This window comes from Helicoverpa zea, chromosome 2 (genome assembly GCF_022581195.2).
Source record: "Helicoverpa zea isolate HzStark_Cry1AcR chromosome 2, ilHelZeax1.1, whole genome shotgun sequence".
Lineage (NCBI taxonomy): Eukaryota > Metazoa > Arthropoda > Insecta > Lepidoptera > Noctuidae > Helicoverpa > Helicoverpa zea.
In genome coordinates, this window is record NC_061453.1 from 7706315 (window position 1) to 7729459 (window position 23145).

Below are 23145 nucleotides of genomic sequence, written 5' to 3' on the forward strand. Positions count from 1 at the left end.
TTCGCACAAAGCTCTACCCGCATAAAATGACATTGATATACGTAGCTTTTTTATCGATTTAAATACTAACATAGTGGTATAATTACCAATTTAGTTATCTATCAATGATATGATGATGATATCATAGATAACTAAATTGGTAATTATATATATATATATATATATATATATATATTGATATTCTAATTGAGGAAAATTAATCTTTAAACATCCTAATTGATCCTAATCTAATCTAAAACCCCAAATAAAACTAACAAAACTTCAATGAAAAACAGTTTGATCTTTACGCGACATTGAGCTTTTTGTTCAAAAAATACTCAGGTATTAAATAAATAAAATATTTAATGGTACTACCAGATACTACCTATATATTTTCAAAGTCATGATAACTACCTGGGGTCGATGTCTCGGTGAGCTTTATGATGAACAATATCCCTGTTTTAAGTTTTAAAGTCAAATAATAAAATGAGGATGTAAAAGAGCAGATATATACCAAACATACACTTGACAGATACCTTAATTAACGGTTCAATGTCATATTTTCCTTTCCTTTAATCGGTCACCGTGGACTTACAAAGTCTTAAATCAGTAAACCTCTTTGAACAGGTGTGGAAACATTTTTTTTTATTAGTAGAGATTTTTTCCCGCAGCTGCCAGTAGGATTATAAAAAGCCTAAAAAAGCTTTTAATATTGTGAACCTACTTAAGTATTGTGGACAAGGACCATCATGCGTTACTTACCGACTTATTCATAATTTTAATCCTGAACAAACAAATGACGGTTTACAAAATATTGGTGGTCAGTGGTCACCTTCAATCGTGACTGGTCAAAACATATCATAAATACGAAAAAATGGCAATTTAAAACGTATTAACATTATCTTCTAGAATCCTAATGATTATAATCATGACTTATCGGTACGTCAAATTGCATATAGTATTTTTTGGTCAGAGCAACAATGTGATGTGGCCATAATGACTACAAATATACGTTTAAGGTTTTTCAATGCCGTTTACTTGGACGGAAATCCGCTGAATAGTAAATGAATATAAAAAGTTAAGTTTAAGGCTAGCTTACATCTTCCTACTATAAGTCTTTTAGCTTTTAAGCAAATATTTGACTTATGGAGGAACGCATCCAATCAAAAGTTTCAGAGAATCATTTAAATAGTAATTACGAACCAGGAACTGGTTAGAATCCAAATACACTGCTACGACATGATTATTGTTATCTTATTAAGTAGTTCCTAAATTGCTAGCTCTCATATAAAGTCTATGTTTAATTACCTTTTGTATTTAAAAGAATTTAAAAATTACCACCAGTTCCATCTGAAAATTCATTTGTTTACAAGATTTACATCTATAGATATTTATTTACTTACCTCTGTTATTCAACAATAGGTTGTTAACAATAGACTTTTTGTTAATAATAATATAACTTCGTTATTAATGTCAACTTAGTAACAACTTCACGTAATAAATCGTTTATTTCGTACCTTACGTCGGAGTTGAACGAACTGACTTTTTCTTTTTCAAGTTCATTGGAGAGATAAGAAACCTTTTGTAAAATACTTAATCATGAGTACAGTAAATACGCATTGTAGATGAACACGTTTTATTAATGCTAGAATTTTGTCAAAAAAGCTTCGAAACTGGAATTCCGAAACTGGAAGTTTCACAATAGCTATTTAAATATCTAAGAATATAAAGGATTATGAATATGTAGATATACCTACGAATATGTAGGTAAGTGTGATATTTTCGTAAAAAAGAAGAAATAATATACTCAAATAAACTGTGTATTATAAGCGGTTAGTATACTAGGTGTGTATGTATGTTATTAAACAAAGACATCATATTGTCAAGTCCCGTTGTGACTACGTGACCTAAAGCCTTACGGTATCATACTTTGACAATATGAAAAATCCAGTAGGTAGGTACATACGTGGCTATAATGAATCTTTATGAATACAACACCAGTATATCATTGTTTTGAGTCAGACAAACACTTTAAATACTTAGAAAAAGACCTAGGGAAAGCTGTAATTAATCAGTCTGGAAGTTCGTCAAGTATTTTCAAAAACTGCAATTTAGGTGCGTTAACGCCAAGTCCGTGATTGATGCTTAACACACAGTTCATTTTTTTTTAACTTGTGATAATTATAATTCGGAAGCTCTTTAACTTGACGCCCTGGTTCTGCCGGAGACCAGTCAGCCAAAACGAGATTCTGAGATGGGAGCAGAGTACATCGGCATGCGTCGCGGGTAAAGCACGCACTGTGCGCTCCGCACAAACATTTAAGGGTTGTTTATTTATTATATTTAATTAAAATTATGAAATGCAATTATGAAAAAAAAAATGTGAATTAACCTGTGAACTAAATAGAGGAATTTAAAAACTATCCTTCTTGCACTTAAAAAAAAGTTCTTACTGCCCCGGTTGCAGATTTTGTTTTTCTTTATAATAACATGAATGTTGTGTTTGTGACCAGGTCGCTCGCAATTCCTGACGGTTTGGTGATGGACCCGTTGGCGCCCACCGCGCTTGCAGTCTCCTCGGACTTCATGGACCGCATTGGCAGTGGGCTAACCATACTTAGAGATCACGGCAAAAAAGTTCAGAAGGTAGGTACGTACTGTGTAATTACAACGATTGCATTGTTTTGATCGCACAGCAATATTAAGAAACAATGTTATCGATGTGTGGTCATACCGATCGAAGTTACCTTTTAATCATCCGATTGTGTAACACTTTCTGCATAATTTAAGATAACATTGCATTCGTAAACTGTAATAATTCATTAATTAACAAAGCAATTGTAACAATGTAAACGAAGGAAACTTAAAAATGCAATTTATGCATTAGGTACCTACTTCCAGACGCCGAATTCAAAAATAATTTCCAATGCTTGCCTACTTAAATATTTTCAGTGTACTTATTCCAATTTATTTAATCACTGCTGTTTTATTTTCACCATATGATCTCATCAACTTAGAAAAACAGAAATTCAAATAGCAAATGTCCAAAGGTTATGTTTATTCGGAAAATCCAACTTAAGTTCCAAAGATCATTATTTTCACTTATCGTTACTAGTTAGGTACCAATATAGGCTGTAATTAATTAAAAGTTAGTATGTATTTCATTTTGTCTGTCGTTATTCCAAGGACTATCAAAATGACAAATGCTTTTCAGGTTAAATTTGTATTACTTTATTAGATACATTAATCAGGCACTAATTTGCATCCAATTTTCCCTTTGTCCACCAGTATGTTTGGAAAAACAGAAAATTCGACATTCTCAAGAAGTCTTGGAAGTCTATGGTGAATGTCGTTTTAATTGATGCCAAAGATACGCCGAGCGGCAGTGCCAATGGACTATATTGTAAATTTCGGTAAGTTATTCACACCCTTAGTACTGGTTATAATTATTCAGATATTCAAATTAAGTACCGTCTCGCTACAGTAGGTACCACTTTGAATCATTTTATGCAAAGATCTGCAGAAACAAGAATTAAAACAATATCATTTTTATTTCCCAATGTAGGCTAATTTACACAGATTTCTTTAAAATATCCGAAATTTTCATACACTTAAACGGGATTGTAGACACAAAGACTCGTGTAGGACATTATTTTCACCGAGATAATTGCTGCCGCACCTACTTGTACTTTGTCCGTAGACTATAAATAAATATACTGCCAAAAATAAATAAAAAACAAAAGCTGTTCCATTTTTAAAAGCCGTTTTCTAGTAAGAAGTAAGTGAGCGACTATATTAAGCTCTGTACGAATTTACGAATGAATATGTTGATTTCCACTTTAGCAGTTTGCTTTTAAAATAATCTCAGTAATGCTTCCATGACTTTTGTGTATAATTCATAAATATTGAATTATACACAATAACAAAAATAGTTTTTGATGTAATCCAATCAGCAAAAAAGGTATTTTGTTATTGATTTCAACTGCAATGTATAAATAAGTATAAATTAAAGTCTACCAATAAATCAGCAAATAATAAAAATACTGCTTAATAGTTAGTGTACTTAGAAAAGTTTTTTGCTGGTTTTCGATTGAAAAAAAAAACTAAAATTAAAGGAAAAATATCTATTCAAAACCATCGATAATGCTTTTTTGACATGTTATTTTCTTGGATTCTTTAAAACAGGCTGGGCAGCGAAGGTCACAAGTCGAAGCAGCTGTCAAAGTCGAAACTATCATGGTGTGAGCGATTCAACTTGTACTTATACGATGACAACAACTTGGAAATTACAGTCTGGCACAAGGGGAAGCAGAAGAGCTTTATGGGCAGGTAAATATGACTTTTTTTGTCTCTTTCACTACTACACTACCTAAACAATATACATTCATTCCACATTCATTGGACGAGACTTGATGTGCCCTGCAATAGGAAAAAAAAAAGTCTGATTATAATTTCAGTTCACTACATATTTTTTAATGATGGAAATGCTGTTCTCTAAAACGATAAAGGCCACTGCAATGGAAACTTAAGATAGCGGAAATCTATTCGATATTATTATACTTAATTCACGATATAATTATTTGCGTATACATTTTTAATAAGACTAACATATTTTCTATACAAATTGAGGTCTTAATTAAGCTACGCGTGCAAAACCAAGGTCCATATTAAAAAACGATGTGTTGGATGTGCAGCCATGACTATTGCATTTTAAAGATTTATTTTTTATTTGAAATGATTATCTAGCTAAACATAAATAAAGAAGTTGATCAAATTAAGTAACAAAACACCTTAGATAATGAACAGAGAAGATTAATCTTAATTGCAATTTAAAACCTTGTTCATGTGTAAACTAAGTTTAAGTTAAGTTTACTTGGATGTTCCTTTATAGGTAATACCTGATTTTTAATTTATATTCAATAACAACTTTTTTTAAATTAACTTACTTTTTATAAATAAAATATATTTTTTTTTTCATCTATTAAAATACACAAACAATTTCCATAAATAATTATGAGCTCATATCTACGTGATATATCAGAACTGTTATTTTCAATAAGCAGACACTATGAGTGTCCTTGGTTTTATAAAAGAACATGTTAATTAATTACACTTTTGTCTCTAAAAAATTAACAATACACATTGATTTAAATCATTAGTACTTATTATAGTACTTTGTACAACTTACCTACTTCATTTCCCGGAACAATATTGATCAATTAATATTTATTTAACAGATTCATATGAGTATAAATCAGTAAAAATGTGGCGAAAGTATAACGGGCAACGTCAGGTGCATAGATAGGATACAAATTAACGCAATAATAGCTTCCAAATTAACGCAATAATAGCTTCCAAAATGATGATTAAAAAACTTTAAAATTAGAACCTGTTTTTAGCTTATAATGTATAGAACATAAAGCATTGTCTATAAATTGTTATAGCTTATTTTATGACTACAAAGCCTGTAGAGCATATCTCCTGGTGACGGAGGTTCCCACCATGGAGGTTGGATGGCTCGTCTACTATTAATTATAGCCCCGTTGTTAATGCCCAGTGATTTTTAACAAGTATCATATATATTTTTTGCGAGTTTTTTTTAGTTTATTGACGCACATAGCCACCTTGTTTATATCAGGATTTACTAGCCATGACGTTTAATTGTGCTTTGCCATATCGTATCTCACACACATATAGATTAGCTTTATCTGATCAATTAATTAGTAGAATCAGTCAAAAAACTAGCTTTACTTTTATAATCAACAATATTGTATTTACTTACTTTAAAAATTGTGTTAAAATTTGTATGTACCTAAATAATTAAGCCCATAAATTAATCATTTTAGTAAGAAACATTATATTCAGTAAGGAAACAATAACAATTTTTTTATTAAAATATAAGGAAAAATTGGTGTGAATTATGTTTTTTAGGAAATCTATATTTTCAAAATTACGTTAAATGTCAGCGTTTCTTACGTCAGTACAATACATAAGAATTTTAAATGTTACTGTAAAATTATGTATTTATACATAAGTAGTTAATTCTGCATTTAAAATATTGCGTATTAACGTCCAATTACGATACACAGCTTCCTACAGTTGGATAAAAGCTTCGACACGAAAGCGCTTTGTACCTACAGCCAGTGCACTGGTCAGACAGTTTATTAATACGTACAATCGCCATTTACATATTCACTATTTTTATACATCTTTATCTGTATACAATTATATTTACCTACTACACATCTTTTGTAAGTCCGAACATCCTTTGTATACAGAACCTTTATTTATCTATTTGATTGAAACTGTCGTTGTCCTCTGACATTTAATTCACACATTTAAAAATGCGAAGAGGCATTCAGGGCCGACAAGTCTCGTTCAGTAGTTTTGATACTGGCCATAAGCAGATAGCTCGATACTCAAGACCAAGCATAACGTTCCGGGTTAAACTTCATCGGAAAAATACTGATCGCGGTAAATACCTCACATTATTTAGACAGCCTATAATTAGCAAAATAATAAATATGACGCCGGTTAAAGAAAAACAATGTGTCATATTTATTGAAAATGTTTTTATGTGATGGGCACTTGTCGGATGTCAAACTGAACAAAAACTTTGTTTTTGTTAACTACATTGTTAAGTTATAAATATAACTACATTTGAATGGCTGAGTTATTTTGGTTGTTAAGTTGTTTAACAAAATCTTTGACACTATGACGCAAATTACACAGAATCTCTTCTGCTTATCCCCCTTATCAAATATAGAAAGTCGATACACCTAAACAAAAAACATCTGTAAATTATTTAGCATAGATTCGTAGGCAGCTTTGATGATAATGACGCAAAAAAACCGGTCTCCTCTCATAGCTGGGCCATAAAAATATGAGGATTATAATTTGCTACAGATAAGCCGCGGATAAACATATATACCTATATAACACACATATTGTAAACAATAATATTTATCTCACAGAAATATGCGAGCATTTTATTCTGCGGTACCGTTTCTTTGCACGGTAATTGAACAGTTCCATTTCACAGGTGTGTCATCGACCTCTCGCAACTGGAAAAGGAGAAGACCCATGAACTGTGGCAGGAACTGGAGTGCGGTCAAGGCTCCATACATTTGCTGATTACTTTGAGCGCCACTGCGAGAGTCATGCCCCTGGACAATGTGCCCACGACAACTGCCGTGCAACACGCCACTCCCGAGGGAGATAAGTTTGTAAGTACTGTATAATGAAAACCTTAATATCTTTAACCTACTACTACTAATATTATTGAAAGAAATGGGGAGTTTTCGTGTGATCTTGTGGATGGTACCTAAAATATAACTTTTTTCTCTCAAGCTTTATGATTTTTTAAATAAATTTCTCACAACTTTTAAATTCGAAATGCGAACAAAATATGTATTAAAGTTGGCCACACTGCTGGTGATTAAATCAAGCAAAACAACATGATTAACGACCAACAAGAAAAGATTTATAATAACGGGTTTGTCTGTCCAACTTCGTTGGGTTTTTCTAGATCAGAACTACCTAGTCGCAAACAGCTTTTTCATAATTGCAGTCTGTAGGATTAATAACCAGTAAATAACCAGTAATGAGTTTTTTTTTACATTTGGAACAGTTTGTTACTTCTGTAAGAATATTATTTGTGAAAGGCAAGCAAAGAACGCATGTTTTAGCGCGTACAGGGTTTTCATATTTTAGAATAACATTACAGTCCTTTGTTGCTATAGTTCCCTTGTGTACACAATCTTCGAGCATCGTCGAAAATAATAATTTAATCAACTCTCATGTTGATCCAGGCCTCTTAAGTAAATCAAGTACATGCGCAGTAAAATTGGAATTGATTAAGATCAAGTTCAACAAAATATTTGAAGGCCATGATTTCGAACTACATTCATAATACTTTATGTTTGGCGTAATTACTTTTTAATTATTGATTACGACCCATATCATATGTAAAATACATATAATATTAGTCTAGGTATATCCTGTGGTTTCACCCGCATCCCGAGGGAACTACTTCCCGGACATGAATGAAAAGAATCCTATTTTTAAGTTGAACTCCATAAACGCCGAAAACAGACATGCTTAGAACTTTCCGTTCAAGGATTTACCAGATCTAAATGTTAATATGCCACTTTATTTATGTTCAATGCAAATAAGGCTACATTTAATCAAGATAGGTATTCATACTTAATTTTATAGTACACGGAAGGAACAAACCAATTAAGTTATCGATCTATTTTTACAACACTTTAAAATGGCTTTTTACTAAAGATGCTTTTAAAAATAGATACGTATTAATGTAAATGATTCATTTAAAATTAAGTTTTTGGTATATTCCATATGCAGACTTATCCAAGAATAAATCACGTGGGAAAAGGCTTAAAATCTTAATTAGATGATAATAAACCGGCCAAGTGCGAGTCGGACTCGCGCACCGAGGGTTCCGTACAAATCCTGGTTAGATAAAAAGTGAGTCTCGCGCCAACCGTTCAGTTTAGAACAATCATAGTTATGGTAATTTCGTGAGAGTCAAAATAGCTAATATTTTTTATTTTATAATATAACTAAAATAGTAGGCCAGTACCTTGTAAAAGTTATTTTATTAAAGTTATTTATATACAACATTTTATAGTCATCATTCAGAAATCTGATTGAAAATAACTAATTATGTCTTAAAGGTCATTGGGCATATCTGACCCGCTTTGTAAAAAGTGGCGGACATGAATCAAAGTAGTTTTAAATCGTGGAGAATGGTATGACGTTTCTTTGAATGTCCAGGATCGTTTGAAAAATATAATAGACAAGCAGTTTCAGAGGATTTTACAGGTTGCAATGCTAGTTTTTATTGTTAAAGACTTTTCATAAAGAAAGGATCTGGAAACCCTGAGTAATCGAGGGCAACTCTTGAATATTGTAGTCACGCATCGAGTCAAAACCAGACATGTGAGTGTATTTTTGAGGGTACTTGTAAACAGTGAAGGTTTGGAGCTGATTTGATTATGGAGACTACAGAGAGTCGAGGGAACTCCTGAACGGTATGTTGCAACTACCACGTGTTTGGGCTTATTTTATTCGTATTGGCGAAGACTTTCCACATAGATAGGTTTAACTGCCATTGTGGGATCGATAGCAAAGATCAGATATAGTTATGGGAACTCCTTTACAATTTATAACGTAACCTTGTGTTGGAGCTTATTTTATTTTAGGTGATGAGAATTCACTACTAATGGGATCTATTATTTTTTTAAACATGCATAGAGTTCTCTCGACTTTCTCACGTCTCCATCATCAGGTAAGCTCTAAACTTTCACTGTTTGATAGTATCACCAGACATACATCTGAGAATCAAGTTTTAATCCTATGCATGCCTACAATTTTTTATAGTTGCCCTCGATTTCTCAGCATTTCCATCATCAGATCCTGACCTGATGACAATGGAAATAAACGGCGAGTATACTCTTTCACTACAAAGAAATGATTTCTCAAATCCGTCAAATTTGGTCGTTTAAATTCCCCATTGAAATGAGGAAAATATTTGATGTTTACACCTGATTTTCTCTAGATTCTCACGGTTCACATAGATGCGACTAATGCCATAGTAAATCAGAGCCTTTATCATTATACTGTGCTATATTTCGTTCGTATCCGCCGTGGGTATGGTTTTCATACTAAGGTGCCCAATGACCTTTGAATGATTTAAAATTTTTCATAGTTTAGTGGCAATTATATTTAAGAAGTGTTTGATATGAATTTCAACTTTAATATCTCTACGCGTTCATGTAAAAAAGGGTAGTTAGTAAGTTTATAATTATTAAAAAAATATTTTATGTCGTGTAAGCAAAAATAATATTTTAATATTTTATGTAACTTCAAATTAATCATTTTCGCAATTTTTCCTTTATCTGTACTATATAACGCTGCTTCGTGGCGAATTTCAAGATTCTGAGTTCACGGGAAGTACCTTGTAGGTTTTGATTCCCTAGCGTGTGACAGAAATTCGTCTAAGGTGTCGGTATAACTGCTGTATCTTTTGATCGCGTTAACTTAGAAGTTTGTTTTTTTCACTGCCTAAAGGGACAATAGACTTAGGTATTTGGTATAAATTTCAATTTGATACCTTTATTCGTTCGTGAGAAATAAGGTAGTAAGTTTCATTTTATTAAAATATATTTTTTTATATTATATAACTAAAAAAATGAGATTTTCGTAATTTTTCCTATATTTGCATTATATGACAATACTTCATGCCAAATTTCAAGACTCTGAGTTTACGGGAAGTACCCTGTAGGTTTTGATTCCTTTGCGAGTGTCGAGAATTTGTTGAAAATATCGACATAATCGGTTGTATCTTTTGATTGGCTTGGCTTAGAAGCTTGATATTTTCACAGCTTAAAGGGACAACAGACCTGAGCATTTCATGTGAATTTCATCTTGATACGTCCACGCGTTCTTGAGATAAAGGGTCTTGACAGACAGACAGACAGACAGACAGACAGACAGACAGACGGACAACAAAGTGATCCTATAAGGGTTCCGTTTTTTCCTTTTGAGGTACGGAACCCTAAAAATGGAGGGAAAAAGCAAATTCTTAGACTAGAGTCTTACCTAGGAATTAGAATCTTAATTAGATATTCCTTAGATTTAACAAAATACATAGCTTTAGTTCCATCTGAATATTGTGCATTGTGACTGAAATTTTCCATTTTTAAATTAATTTTGTAATTAACAAAAGTTATGAATATGAATTAAATTACTTTTTGTCACGTTGCAAGCCATTCTTTGTTTTCAAGTTGTGCGTTTTATTTTGTTATATATTTCTGTAAACAGTAGATACATTTATTTTCATACATAGATCCTTTAGAACGATTCGTCCAGCATCTAGTGAGGGCGTATGATTATGACGCTTATGTATAATTACTGAGACAATAAATCAATGCCGAAGAACTAATTAATTACCAAGTTATTAAAAGCCTGAACCGTCTATAAATACTACCTGGCATGCAACAGATGTAAAGTATAATTTAATTACGATAATTAAAAAGAAATGTGTTGCAACTATGCGGACACTTTTAAGTTCAAGTTGCTTTGCGGTTTACAACCAAGTTAGCCTTGCTTGCGGTGCATAAAATTCAGTTCATACAGGCCAAGTAGATGATAATATCACTTGGGTTTAAGACCGGTGCATTTAATACTGAGCTACAATATTTTTAGTACAACTTTTGTTCTTTTACTTGTACAATGTATAACACGCACTGCTCGCATTAATAACTGTTCAATTTTTTTTGTACCTACGTACAACTTACCTATTAATTTTTGTACATACAACAATAGTCTAAAAACAATTGGTTACATAGTTTTGGTATAGTTCCTAGATCAAGTAATATACCGATACACTGTATATTTAATTACATACGTATTTAAACAGATTTCACAGAATATTGATAACAGAATTGGTTCCTCGTTTTAGGATATTTTATCGACTTTCTTTTCCGATATGAACCTATCTTTATTATCCTCTGGCTTTTCCGTGTGACTCAGAGAACGCACGCTTTACCTCCAACTCTATGTTCGTCGGATTCGCATTATCGTTGGAAGGCTGGTTTTTTCGCGGCCGGAATATTCCGGACTTCTAATAGCTGATGACGCAGTCAGAGCCGTCGAACGGGCTGAGATGCGCAGATAAATGCTAGATTATTTATCACTTGACATTCTTTCTAGCCAAATTAAAATATCCAACTGGCACTAATTAATAAAAACCTCCTTTTTCTGAAAATAGTAAAAGGAAGAATAAAAAAAAACAAAAGAAAAACTACCTACATGACATCATACGTGTAGCGACCGGTAATCCTAATGTGTCCTAATGCAAATACGAACAGGAAGGAAGACTCAAAAACAAATACATTGTAAACTAAGTGATTCGTAATTACTTAGTTACACACGTGGAAGTCGCGGCGACCATGGTTTTTGAACTAACTACAATAGAAATACCCTTCATATAAGGCCATGAAACGTCATGTCACCCCAGGATCATTAACAACTCCAATTTTAATACAAACTTGCAACAGATACGTTCAGTATTATCAAATGCAATTACAAAAATTAAGCTACATTGTTGAGAGTAATTTATTTCAGTGACATTCAGAATAATTTGACACTTAGATTTTAAAAAGGTTAAATTACGATTTTACGGTTTTTCTGTCTTCTTTAGTAAGTGACATGCCTACATGAACTATGTTCATTGTCCGAAAGTGGTTTTCCTAGTAGATTTTGGGTGTTGTAGACTGCGTACTGAAAAACTCAACTCAATTGGTATGCATGTTTACCCTATTTTGCGTCACTACCTAAGCAATGTCATCATCGCATGAAATATCCGCTAAAACCCATTAGGGAAAATTCAGGTATTATTTAATTTAGGTGCTTGAATGACACCTTTACCTAGGTATTAGGTAAAGTCTAAGGTTTATTATTTTAAACCCTAAATGTATCTAAACAAAAAATATCTACGTAAAAACTTTTTGATGACTTGCATATTTGTTCTACCAAAAATAGAATGTTGCCTCTACAGCTGGTAAAAAAATAGATTTATTTATTAACAATAAAATTGACCCATCGATCTATAATGCTTGCGTCATTCGACAAAAACTGTCCGTGATGGGATAAGCTAAAGCTATAGTCGCAAAAAATGACTACGTAGGTAGTTATAATAAATTAACATATTCATAGAAAAAACTATCCAGTCGCTAAGTAATTACAAATATATCATGGCGACCAATTAACATGAAATATGCATGAAATTAACTTTTTGTTCTTACAGCAAAGCTTTTGCTGATATTAATACTTCTTGATTATTGATAACGGTTTATTTATAAAAATATTCCAATCTCTGTGCTTATAATAAACATGATTTCTCGGAACAGAATGTTTCGTTTTCTTTGATAAATCAGTTAATTACAATAATTAAAATAGTCAACAGCTGTTTTCCACATTTTCACCCTCTTCTGGAGCTTTGGATAATACAAAGCATTTGTATTGTATTGTATAGTGTGTTTTAATAAGTTTCATCAAACACATTCAGTATTATTTACATATAAAAAATATCAAACATCCTTCCATATATCATACGATATCGTAACAAAATCTTCACGCATTGAAAACATAAAGAACCATTAAATGTAAAATCCTTTGTTTAACTGAGCTTAACTCATAAATTATAACTCAATAACAAAAATAATATAAGAAATTTTGTCGTGATGGCCCAGTGGTTTAAGAACCAACCTGGTCAGGCACAGGACAAATCGGCAGTCGCTCCTTGTAAAACACTTTTACTTAGCTGCATGCGGTTAGATTGGAAGCCGGTCCCAACATAGTTGGGAGAAGGCTAGGCAGACGATGAGAAGTTCTTTTATAATTTGAATAGAATTTATAAAAGATATCTTCTTTGCAGTCATGGTACCGGCTCGACAACAACTGGGGTGAGGTCGGCGAGCTAACCGTCACGGTGTATGGCGCCGAAGGGTTGAGCGCGCTCAGCATCAGCGGGAAAGCTGACTCCTACTGCGTGCTGGAGCTGGACAACTCCAGGATACAGACGCATACCGTGCCTGGGACTTCCGACCCTATGTGGAACAAGAGTTATACTTTGTAAGTTGAGCCATTACGAAGGTGATTGAGTTGTCCCATGATCGTTGTCATATAATGTAGATAGATCCTTATACCCACAGCTTTATGCCAGTTACTAACGTTTCTATAACACAGTCCAATATCAACATATGAAGATGACGTTATGTGAAATCCAAGTGGAAAAATTGTTTCTCTATTACACATTACATTTGAATTTTCTTTACAGCCCTATCAACGACGTAACTTCTATGCTAACAATAACAGTAAAGGATGAATCGATAATCAACACAATGAAAGACGAGACTCTCGGGAAGGTATCGATACCGCTGCTAACAATAGTGAATGATGAGAAAGCCTGGTTCGACCTCAACAATCGATCGAAGAAATCTGCTACAAAGGGAAACTCCCCGAAAATTCAATTACAAATGTCCATCGCGTGGAACCCGGTAATTTATGTTTATATTGTTGTTTTTATATTAGCCCAAAATAACGCTGAAACCTTGTTTTTCAATAAGCATTCGATACATAAATCATCATAATGATCTATATTGTTTTGGTTTATTTTTAGATATTCCATTCCATTTTCATTTGCTAATGAATAATTCTCTTTACAGATAAAAGCCTCATTCAGGTTATTAAGTCCAAAAACAAACAAATACACGGAACCAACGCCGAAGACTTTCAACATTCCCCTGATATACAGCAACTTGAAGTTCATCAAGGATATATTCTATGCCGTTTACTATGGAAACGAGCATTTGAAGTGAGTAACAAAGTATAATACCATTCATTTAATTAAAGTTAGCGATGTCGTAATGATAGACCTAAGTTTATAATGGACACAGGTCAAAGTCAATTCAAATAAATTATCTCGATATCTATAGTGGGTACAATTTTCTATTCGACATACATTACGATAAGAAAATGGAGTTTCTAGGTCAAGGGTAGTTATTGTGGTGATTTTCCCAGCATATCTATATTTATAAAGTACACGACTTAGCTTGCTATTGTAATCGTACCATTCAGCTGAAAACAATTAGAATCCCGGTGGTTTGTGAAACAAAGCCATCATAACTGTCCGTCCTTATTTCATCAAAGTTTTAAGCCTCAAATTCTAATTATTTCACAATAATTAATGACGAAGTCCGACTATTGTTTACTCTTGTCTGATTACTGACTGTGTAATGATTACTATGTTAATTTAACACAGATTCATGTGTCGTTCGTTGACCGATTCCAGCCGCTGTACTGTACGGTGCATTTACTTCGATATATTTAAATAACATAATGTATTTGCATTTCCTTTGAATTAATCCGGATGTTGTTTTGACACCTGTTATAATGTAATATAACAACTGGCCAAAACACGATCAATTGCTTAAAAAATATTTATAGTCGCCCGGACTATAAATATTTTTTTCCTTTTTTGAAATAACTCGTCCATTTGATTCCTTCTTTGAAATAACTCGTCCCGATTATAATAATTCTAGAAAAACTAGTAAAAACTTACGTAATATTTTGACATTAATTAACTCACATGTTTTATTATGATTAACAATGACATCATTTAGTGTGTAAGTATGTAGTTTTGAACAAATATCAGAAAAATGAATATGTATAAGAATGTAAAAAGTGGTTTTAAAATATTTATACGATTTTACATAATTTCAGATTAATGCAAGCCTAATAAAATTAAATATAAATTTTCCACGACCTGTTACACGGCTTATAATTTTTCCCAACGATTTTGCATACCCAATGAAAGAGCCTTAGCTCACCATCCTTAGAGCTTAACATCTAGCAATTACCTGTAAAGGATCATTCTATTAATTAAAAGAACCACAACACACTAATGTCCCATTTAAATACTGCGTGATGTAAATAAATAATTATTTTGCGCAATAAACCTCAACCCTTTGTCCTGTTCCGCAAGTGTTACTAGCACAATCAAATGCAGACGTGCCACATTTTTACTTTATTAGTCACCGGTTTTTATAGGTACGTTTTATGTATATGGGTAAATAGGTATTCCGATCGAATAGTCTCTGAAAAAATACTTACAGACAGCTATTGAAAACTTAACCTGGTTAAATTGGTTGAGGAGGTCGGATAGGTAATCGCTCCTTGAAAAACACTGGTACTCAGCTACATCCGGTTAGACTGGAAGACGACCCAAACATAGTTGGGAGAAGGCGTGGTATATGGGATACGGATGATGAGCTGCTGAAAATTTGGCATAAGATACATAAAAAAAATATATTTATATATTCTATGGCCCAGATTTTAGGATTACCTAAATCAGTTTGTTCGTTTAATGTGTAAAATATGTCTACAATAGATAATCTACATTACATAACTACAGTACCATCCATTCATCTACCTATATCTACACACACGACTAAGTAAATTCACTGACAAAATAACTCTTTTCAGATATTTGTTTGAGTGGGAGAATCGTGAGAAGTCAGCGCTGGCGCTCTCGGCTTGGCTGTTGTTTTGGTACTTCTTCCGAATGTGGATGACGCCTCTTCTAGTCCTTATTCCCTTCCTTTATTTTTGGGCTACACGCAGTAAGTAAACATAAGTACATATCTTGATAAATTTACCCAATATTCAGTAACCAAACTTATATTAAGGTATAATGGTGTTAGTTGTGGAATATCCTCGTAATTTAGGTGTAGCGGAATTACCTGAAAAGTTGTCAGTATTTTGTAAGTAAATAGCAAAAGTCATATAATAAACTTATTTTTATCTTACCATTTCCAGACTCTGCTAACCTGATGCCTATTTCCCATTTCGATGAAGATTCGTCTGACGAAGATCTGGACACTACCAAGGTAAATTCCTATTCACAACACATACTTACTCATTATAGCTAATTCTATAATGGTACTTACTTCCTTACAAAATGACGTTAAACAGTCATTTCTTGAAGTAAATTCATTTATGAATTGGATAAATTGACTAATAAATCAACGAGTAACTAATTGAATAAGACATAAATTGATTAACTTCTGAGTAGTTTCTAATGTGTCAGTTTTATGTTCTAAGACATAACATACAATGTACTTATTTGAATACTTCCATGAAGCAAATCATCATCAGGTTAAAATAAACAAGGAAATAGGTCTACTGCTAGCGTCACCGTCTCACCGTCGTATAACAATGAACCTTCTTACTTAGAATTGATGCACATAGTCATACATAACTTATAATATTCCATTATAAAGAAGTAGTGGATTTGTTTGTCTTGTACGTAATCCCTGGAACTACGAGACCTGCTCTTAAGATTCACCACGATTATAAAACTACATTTTCCTATTTGTTTATAACAATTTTTTGATGTGCCACGACGGAAAAATCTAAAATGTTAATATCTATGTGCTACCATGATTAGGAAGCTCGTCAACCGTCTTTTACGGTACATAATAAACTATTCTAATGAAAAAAAAAACATCATTAATCAGATAAAACACGCTTAGCTTAGCTATTTATTAGTAAACCCATATGACCTTAGTTCCGGGTACATACACTCGATAATGTAGTGATGAGTATATCTAAAGACACAAACATATTGTAATGTATGTTTGCTCTTTGTATTCAGTCAATTACATTTTATTACCATCTTTATGCTCTGTAACTATACTTCATTAATTTCCACTACCAGGAAAATTGTAGCTAAATAACAAACTATTGTGACCCATGAACCAAAAATGATAATTAATAATAGACTGTGTGCAGACGTAGACAAAACAACGCCATTTTTAATAAGCAGAAACTCTTAGAAATTATATTTATTCTTGCATACCAAATAAGTATTAATTTTAAATTGTCAAGATGGTTACCCATCTAAGGACCGACCGCACCAAGCATTACTTTACTCTGCTATGATCGGGTAGATACCCACGCGACATACATTTTAATTATTTTGATTATTTGTTGCAGGATGACAAAACAATAAAAACTCGTCTATACGAGCTACAAGATCTCACGTTTACGATAAAGGATGGGATAGACTACGTTGTCTCTTTACTGCAGAGGGTTAAGAAGTAAGTTGGATCTATTTCCTAAGAAGATGCCTATTGTGTATACTTACCTATGAGTATCTTATAGCCAGAATTGAGTCTGCCTTAATACTCACGCTCTATTTCCAACCTGGATTTCAATAGAAATTAGTTTAAGTTTGTTTAAAATTAATAAAATATGTTTTATTTTTCAGTTTGTTCAAGTTTGCGGTGCCATATCTAAGCTACCTCGTGATGACTGTTTTGTTTGCAGCTGCGATTGCATTCTACATTATTCCTGTTAATTATATATTTATGGCTTTAGGTATGTACTTCAAGAACATTTTTTCATTTAATTTACAAGAAATAAAGACAGGTTTAATACGAAAAGTTGATTAATTAAAAGATGTTGATGAGATAATATGGAATTTTAAAATATCATCTGTTTACGTTTCAGGTATTTACAAGTTTATGCGCAAAGTACTGAATCCTGACAGGATTCCTAACAACGATATTTTGGACTTCATTTCAAGGATACCAGACGACAAAATGCTGGTTAGTATTAAAGAATCATAAAAATATACTAAGTATAACTTACCTATATAATTATGCTTATATTGCCAGTCGATTCAAAGAAATCCTGCTGATCATTCTTATTTAGAGACATGAATAAATTACTTGATTCTCCCATTTTTATTTTTATTATGTATTTTTTTTAAGAAAAGATAATTTTTATTTTATTTATTTTTAATTTTCCTTTCAAATATTTTTTTTTTAATCTTAACCAGTTTTTATATTATTTTTCAGAAACAATGGCGTGAACTAAGAGTGCCTGAAACGAACTTCAACAGATCGTATTCTCTGAAGAAGCGATAAACTTCGGAAGATATTAGGCGCTACACACAATGCGCTACATAGCGTAGTGCTCTAACATGTGCATCTTTAGCACCGAAGTGCTCAGTGCCTTGTGCGAGTTTTACAGGTTAACGTTCTCGATGCTTAAATTATCATACAACTTATTTAAAAAGCATTAATTTTAGAACTATTTATTGACTATTAAAAAGCTGTCATCGGATTTTGGTCGCGTTATAAACGCGGACTCTCAAGAAATAGTAAACATTATTATCCGGCAAAATGAAATCATGTGATGTAACATACGACAGTCAATTTTAGTTGAGATATAGTTACGTATCGAGAGGGTTAACTTACAAAACTCGGAATGCACTCTATCCCCGGCTGTGACGTCACAAGTGACGTAGGCTGTGCCCGCCTCCTTGCACAACCCTGTGCAAATTATCTAAAGACGTCATTAGACGATAAAGCTCAAATCCTATTTATAAATAAGTACATATTTAATCATATAGGTGATATTTAATTTAATTTGCCATTCGTTAAATAAATTAGCGTTTAGATATTATGTCCGCATGCATTTTAAAGTTATTTCATTGTAGAAATATAGTTCTTTTTTATAAATGGTTTGCGGATTTGTCATACATTTTGTATCACGTCATGTTATCATCTTCCTATCAACTCATTGACAGACAAGAGCAAATAACATGATTATTTTAGCCATGTTTTGCATAATAATAGATATATAGTAATAGTTACTCATTGTACAAACACAGCAATAAATTAAGTAATTAGGATTATAATGAAATTGTGATGATTAGGATTAAGAATGGAACGATAAATAATAATTATTATATTCTTATACAAAAGCAGTTTTATTTTTAACAATAGAATTATCGCTATCGGCTATCACTATTATGAACACAATACAAGTTTAAGAACTACATTATTATATGTGTAATATCACCATATCACCATGGTTAACTAGGAAAACTTTCCTTACAACGTATTACCCTTTACTAGGATATCTACTCGAATAATATCGAACTAATAAATTAACTACAATCTAGACGTGGGTAGATAATTTTTCATTTACAATTTAGTTTCTTATATTATTGTTTGTACTTATATTATTGTTCTTTGGAATTTGTGGTTCTGGCACGCTTAATTGTCTCCAGTCCCTCTGTAAACAAAAAAAAAGAAAATTAAAAATAGAACATCTTAAAAAAAACTGGAATAACACATAAAGACTTTTAAAAGAAAATTAAGCACTGACTGCAAAAAAACACTGATTCGTAATTTTGACTTTATTTTACTTTCATTTATTTGTTTGAAAGTTTCCAAAATAAAATAACTAAATTCCTGCTACCCAGTATCAAGATATACTGGCAACCCTAAAAGCCGCGGTAAGCTCTCTCTTAAATCACAGGCTTTATGGTATTTTGCTTTAGCCCGGAACATTTTCAGGAGCAAAAATATAGTATGGAGATTTGTTTTACCAATATTTTGTTGTCAGGTATCCTTGAAATGAAGTCCAATAAGTCGTTGTTAGGCACGCGGTCTGGTTCCAGACGTTTTCTCCCGTATTTATATAAACCTGAAACATAATTTACTTGATATATCCTTTATTAAATGGTACCTACATTTAAATAACAAAAAGAAAAATGAAATATTTAGAACAGTGGTTCTTAACCGGTGGTCCGCGGACCACTGGTGGTCCCCGGAGGCATTCCAAGTGGTCCGCGAAGCTTAGCTTCGCGACGTTGCTATACGTTATCTAACTTAATTTTTATCGACTTATAATTGCGAGCGGGGGTTTTCGCATGGACGGAGGTATATCGGGTGTGTCGTACCTAGTCCCCCTATTCATGAAAATGTATGTTTGGGCTACATTTTACGTATTTTTGGTTTTGAGTCTTAAAAAATAATTAAAATTATTTATTTTTATATACAAGGTGTTGATTTGCATTTGTGCCATACTTCAGGAGGAGGTCATAAAATACGTAAATAATCGATTGGAATTACAGTGGACGGGAAATAGCTAATATGTACTGCTTTTTTTGTCATTGTAATGTCGTAGTATTTCAGAAGTAATCCAATTTTATGAATAAAAATTATGAATAATCGTTGCGTATGCTTTGTGTGAGGGCGCAGCACGGTTTTAAGGCCAGTAACACACGCGTCAAGTTCAAATACGGCTAGATGACATTGACGGAATTCCGAAAAAAAAAAAAATATTACGTACCAATTTTTTTGTTGATTTGGGTCGAGAATCAGTAGCATAATTACGTCCTTGACTATGGCACGGATGCAAATCAACAGCTTGTATATATCATTAATTATTTATTTATTGGTATTCAGAAACTATATGCCCTTATTTTTATATTTGTCAACAAACAAAAAGATAAATACGTTTGGGCTAAATTTTACGTAGGTAATATTTGGTTGAAGTCCGATAAAATTTCGCGCTCGCTTCGCTCGCGTATTTAGAAACTATATGCCCTTATTATGGCATTTGTCAACAAACAAAAAGTTAAGTACGTTTGGGCTAAATTGTACGTAATATTTGGTTTAACTCCGATAAAATTTCGCGCTTGCTTCGCTCGCGTATTTAGAAACTATATTATTGCCCTTATTTTTGCATTTGTCAACAAACGAAACGTTAAGTACGTTTGGACAAAATTTTACGTAATTTTTGTTTTAAGTCCGATAAAAATTTCGCGCTCGCTTCGCTCGTGTATTCAGAAACTACATATATGCCCTTATTTTTGCATTTGTCAACAAACAAAAATATTTGGTTTAAGTCCGATAAAAATTTCGCGCTCGCTTCGCTCGCGCATTTGGAAACTACATGGGCAGCTCTTTCCTTATTTGCATTTGCTTACCTACACAACTGCCGACATACGTTTGGCTTTGAGTAGAACTGACCCAAAAATTCAGATTTTTTTTTTGATAAATAATAAAGAAATGAGTGCTTATTTAGGTAAACCGATTAGGTGGTCCCCGGCAAGACAAAATTTAGTTAAAGTGGTCCCTCATGTCAAAAAGGTTAAGAACCACTGATTTAGAAGTTTGGTGAAACTATGGGTGGTCTTATCGCTATAAGTGATCTCTTACACGCGCACTTTTATGCGATATTGAAGAAAATTGTAAATGAACCATAATTAATAATGGCTCAATATAAGCACATTAAAAGCTTACAAAAATATTTGATACTGAAAAGAAAACCGTCTCAACTAAATAACATGCAGTGCTTATGTGTGAAGTTAGTAGAAGTATACGTTATGAATAACTTACCAAATCCCATCATGAGATATTTATATGGAACAAAGTACAGAAGAGCTGAACTAATGGCTAGCAGGAACATGGACAAGAATGTCAAAAACGGCACCTTGAATGTGGCTAAACTGAAAAATTAAAAAAATTGGAATTCAGTACAAAATTAACGTAAAAAAAAGCTATGAAAAATGTTAATACCTATATCTAAATTATCTCTATCTATTAATGTATGTAATCGTTTTATTGTTCTTATAAATATATTAACACATGTGCGTAAGTAATAAAAACTCTGAAGTACACGAGGTTTTGTGTCATCCTTAGACAGCGTAGTACAATTAATTTAATCAGCTTTAGAATTTAGCATATTATTATGCACAAGACTACAAAAGGCTACATTCTTATACCCTAAGTTAATTTTCCATGTAAAACGCAATACTTCACTTAGGTAACTTATGGTTCATGAGAGAACTGTTTTAGAATAGTATATGAAGAGTTACTTACTTATTTATTCTTTCAGCAACTGAAACCATGTACTCTATGCCATTGGTGATCGTTAATGTCATTTCTGGTAAACCTTTAATTTTTTCTGAGATGGTGTCGCCATTATGTGTTTCCTCAGCCGAGTCCCAGTCTTTAGAATCATCCATGTTTAGGATCTTCATGTCTTGATCTAGAAAATGAGTCAAAAATATAAAAAGTACAAAACAAAATTTACTCATGTCTCTTATAAATGGCTACACGTGGTTTTCACTTATCATAAAATCATTACAAAGAGTGTTGTTTTGTAATATTCAATTTCAAAAGTGATATTTATTAAATTATAAACAACTTACTTTGCTTGTGATCAATGAACCACATGACTGGGAACAGCGCTGCAATTAATAATGGGGTCATCCATGGGTCAAAATAGTACCAAAATATGAGCCAGCCGCAAAGAATTGTCGTCGATAACTCTCGGTCATCCCACTCTAGAAAACTCCTGAAAACATATGCTGAATAAATAAAAAATCATTCACCCCTAGCCCACCCAGTCTATTATTTAGGCATGGCAGTGTACGCAGATGCTCACAACCAAAACGAAGAAAATATAAATGGACTTCGAATACAATGAAAACTCTTTCGATTTCCTTTCATCAGAAACCTGAAGTGGACTCCAGTATACTTAGAAGTCTGAAGCGACATCACTGATTAAAAGTGCGCAAATTATAAGGTTGTTGTTGTAGAAGGCTGTAGCCTTCTTATCGTCCCACTGCTGGGCACAGGCCTCCTCTCACATGGAGAAGGATAAATAAGGAAGGAAATTATAAGGTAAGTACATTTTTTAAATTTATTTATTTACTGTACATAGATCATTTTAAGCAGCTAATTGCACGTGGGCATACTTAATTTTTTCCTC

At 32.7% G+C, this 23145-nt stretch overlaps 2 protein-coding genes across 7 annotated transcripts in view; one reads left to right on the forward strand and one right to left on the reverse strand.

Annotated features, from left to right (window-relative positions):
• The window catches only part of LOC124639891 (multiple C2 and transmembrane domain-containing protein-like), a 46684-nt gene extending 27350 nt beyond the window's left edge, over positions 1-19334 (forward strand). For 3 of the 4 annotated variants that reach the window (XM_047177411.1, XM_047177421.1, XM_047177403.1), the window contains exons 2-14: positions 2493-2625; positions 3268-3392; positions 4165-4308; positions 7022-7205; positions 13442-13638; positions 13844-14063; positions 14232-14380; positions 16051-16187; positions 16384-16454; positions 17563-17666; positions 17837-17946; positions 18079-18176; positions 18429-19334. In XM_047177411.1, the coding sequence (XP_047033367.1) occupies positions 2493-2625; positions 3268-3392; positions 4165-4308; positions 7022-7205; positions 13442-13638; positions 13844-14063; positions 14232-14380; positions 16051-16187; positions 16384-16454; positions 17563-17666; positions 17837-17946; positions 18079-18176; positions 18429-18497 (1741 nt within the window). In that variant the 3' untranslated portion in view covers positions 18498-19334. Of the gene's footprint in view, positions 1-2238; positions 2305-2492; positions 2626-3267; positions 3393-4164; positions 4309-7021; positions 7206-13441; positions 13639-13843; positions 14064-14231; positions 14381-16050; positions 16188-16383; positions 16455-17562; positions 17667-17836; positions 17947-18078; positions 18177-18428 lie in introns of those variants that run through there. The other variant, XM_047177420.1, reaches the window with a different exon arrangement.
• The window catches only part of LOC124639869 (multiple C2 and transmembrane domain-containing protein-like), a 30391-nt gene continuing 26572 nt past the window's right edge, over positions 19327-23145 (reverse strand). For all 3 annotated transcript variants that reach the window (XM_047177394.1, XM_047177378.1, XM_047177385.1), the window contains exons 9-13: positions 22583-22728; positions 22251-22419; positions 21768-21877; positions 19970-20067; positions 19327-19653 (exon numbers count right to left, since the gene is read on the reverse strand). In XM_047177394.1, coding sequence (XP_047033350.1) covers positions 19570-19653; positions 19970-20067; positions 21768-21877; positions 22251-22419; positions 22583-22728 — 607 coding nt within the window. In that variant the 3' untranslated portion in view covers positions 19327-19569. The remainder of the gene's footprint in view (positions 19654-19969; positions 20068-21767; positions 21878-22250; positions 22420-22582; positions 22729-23145) is intronic.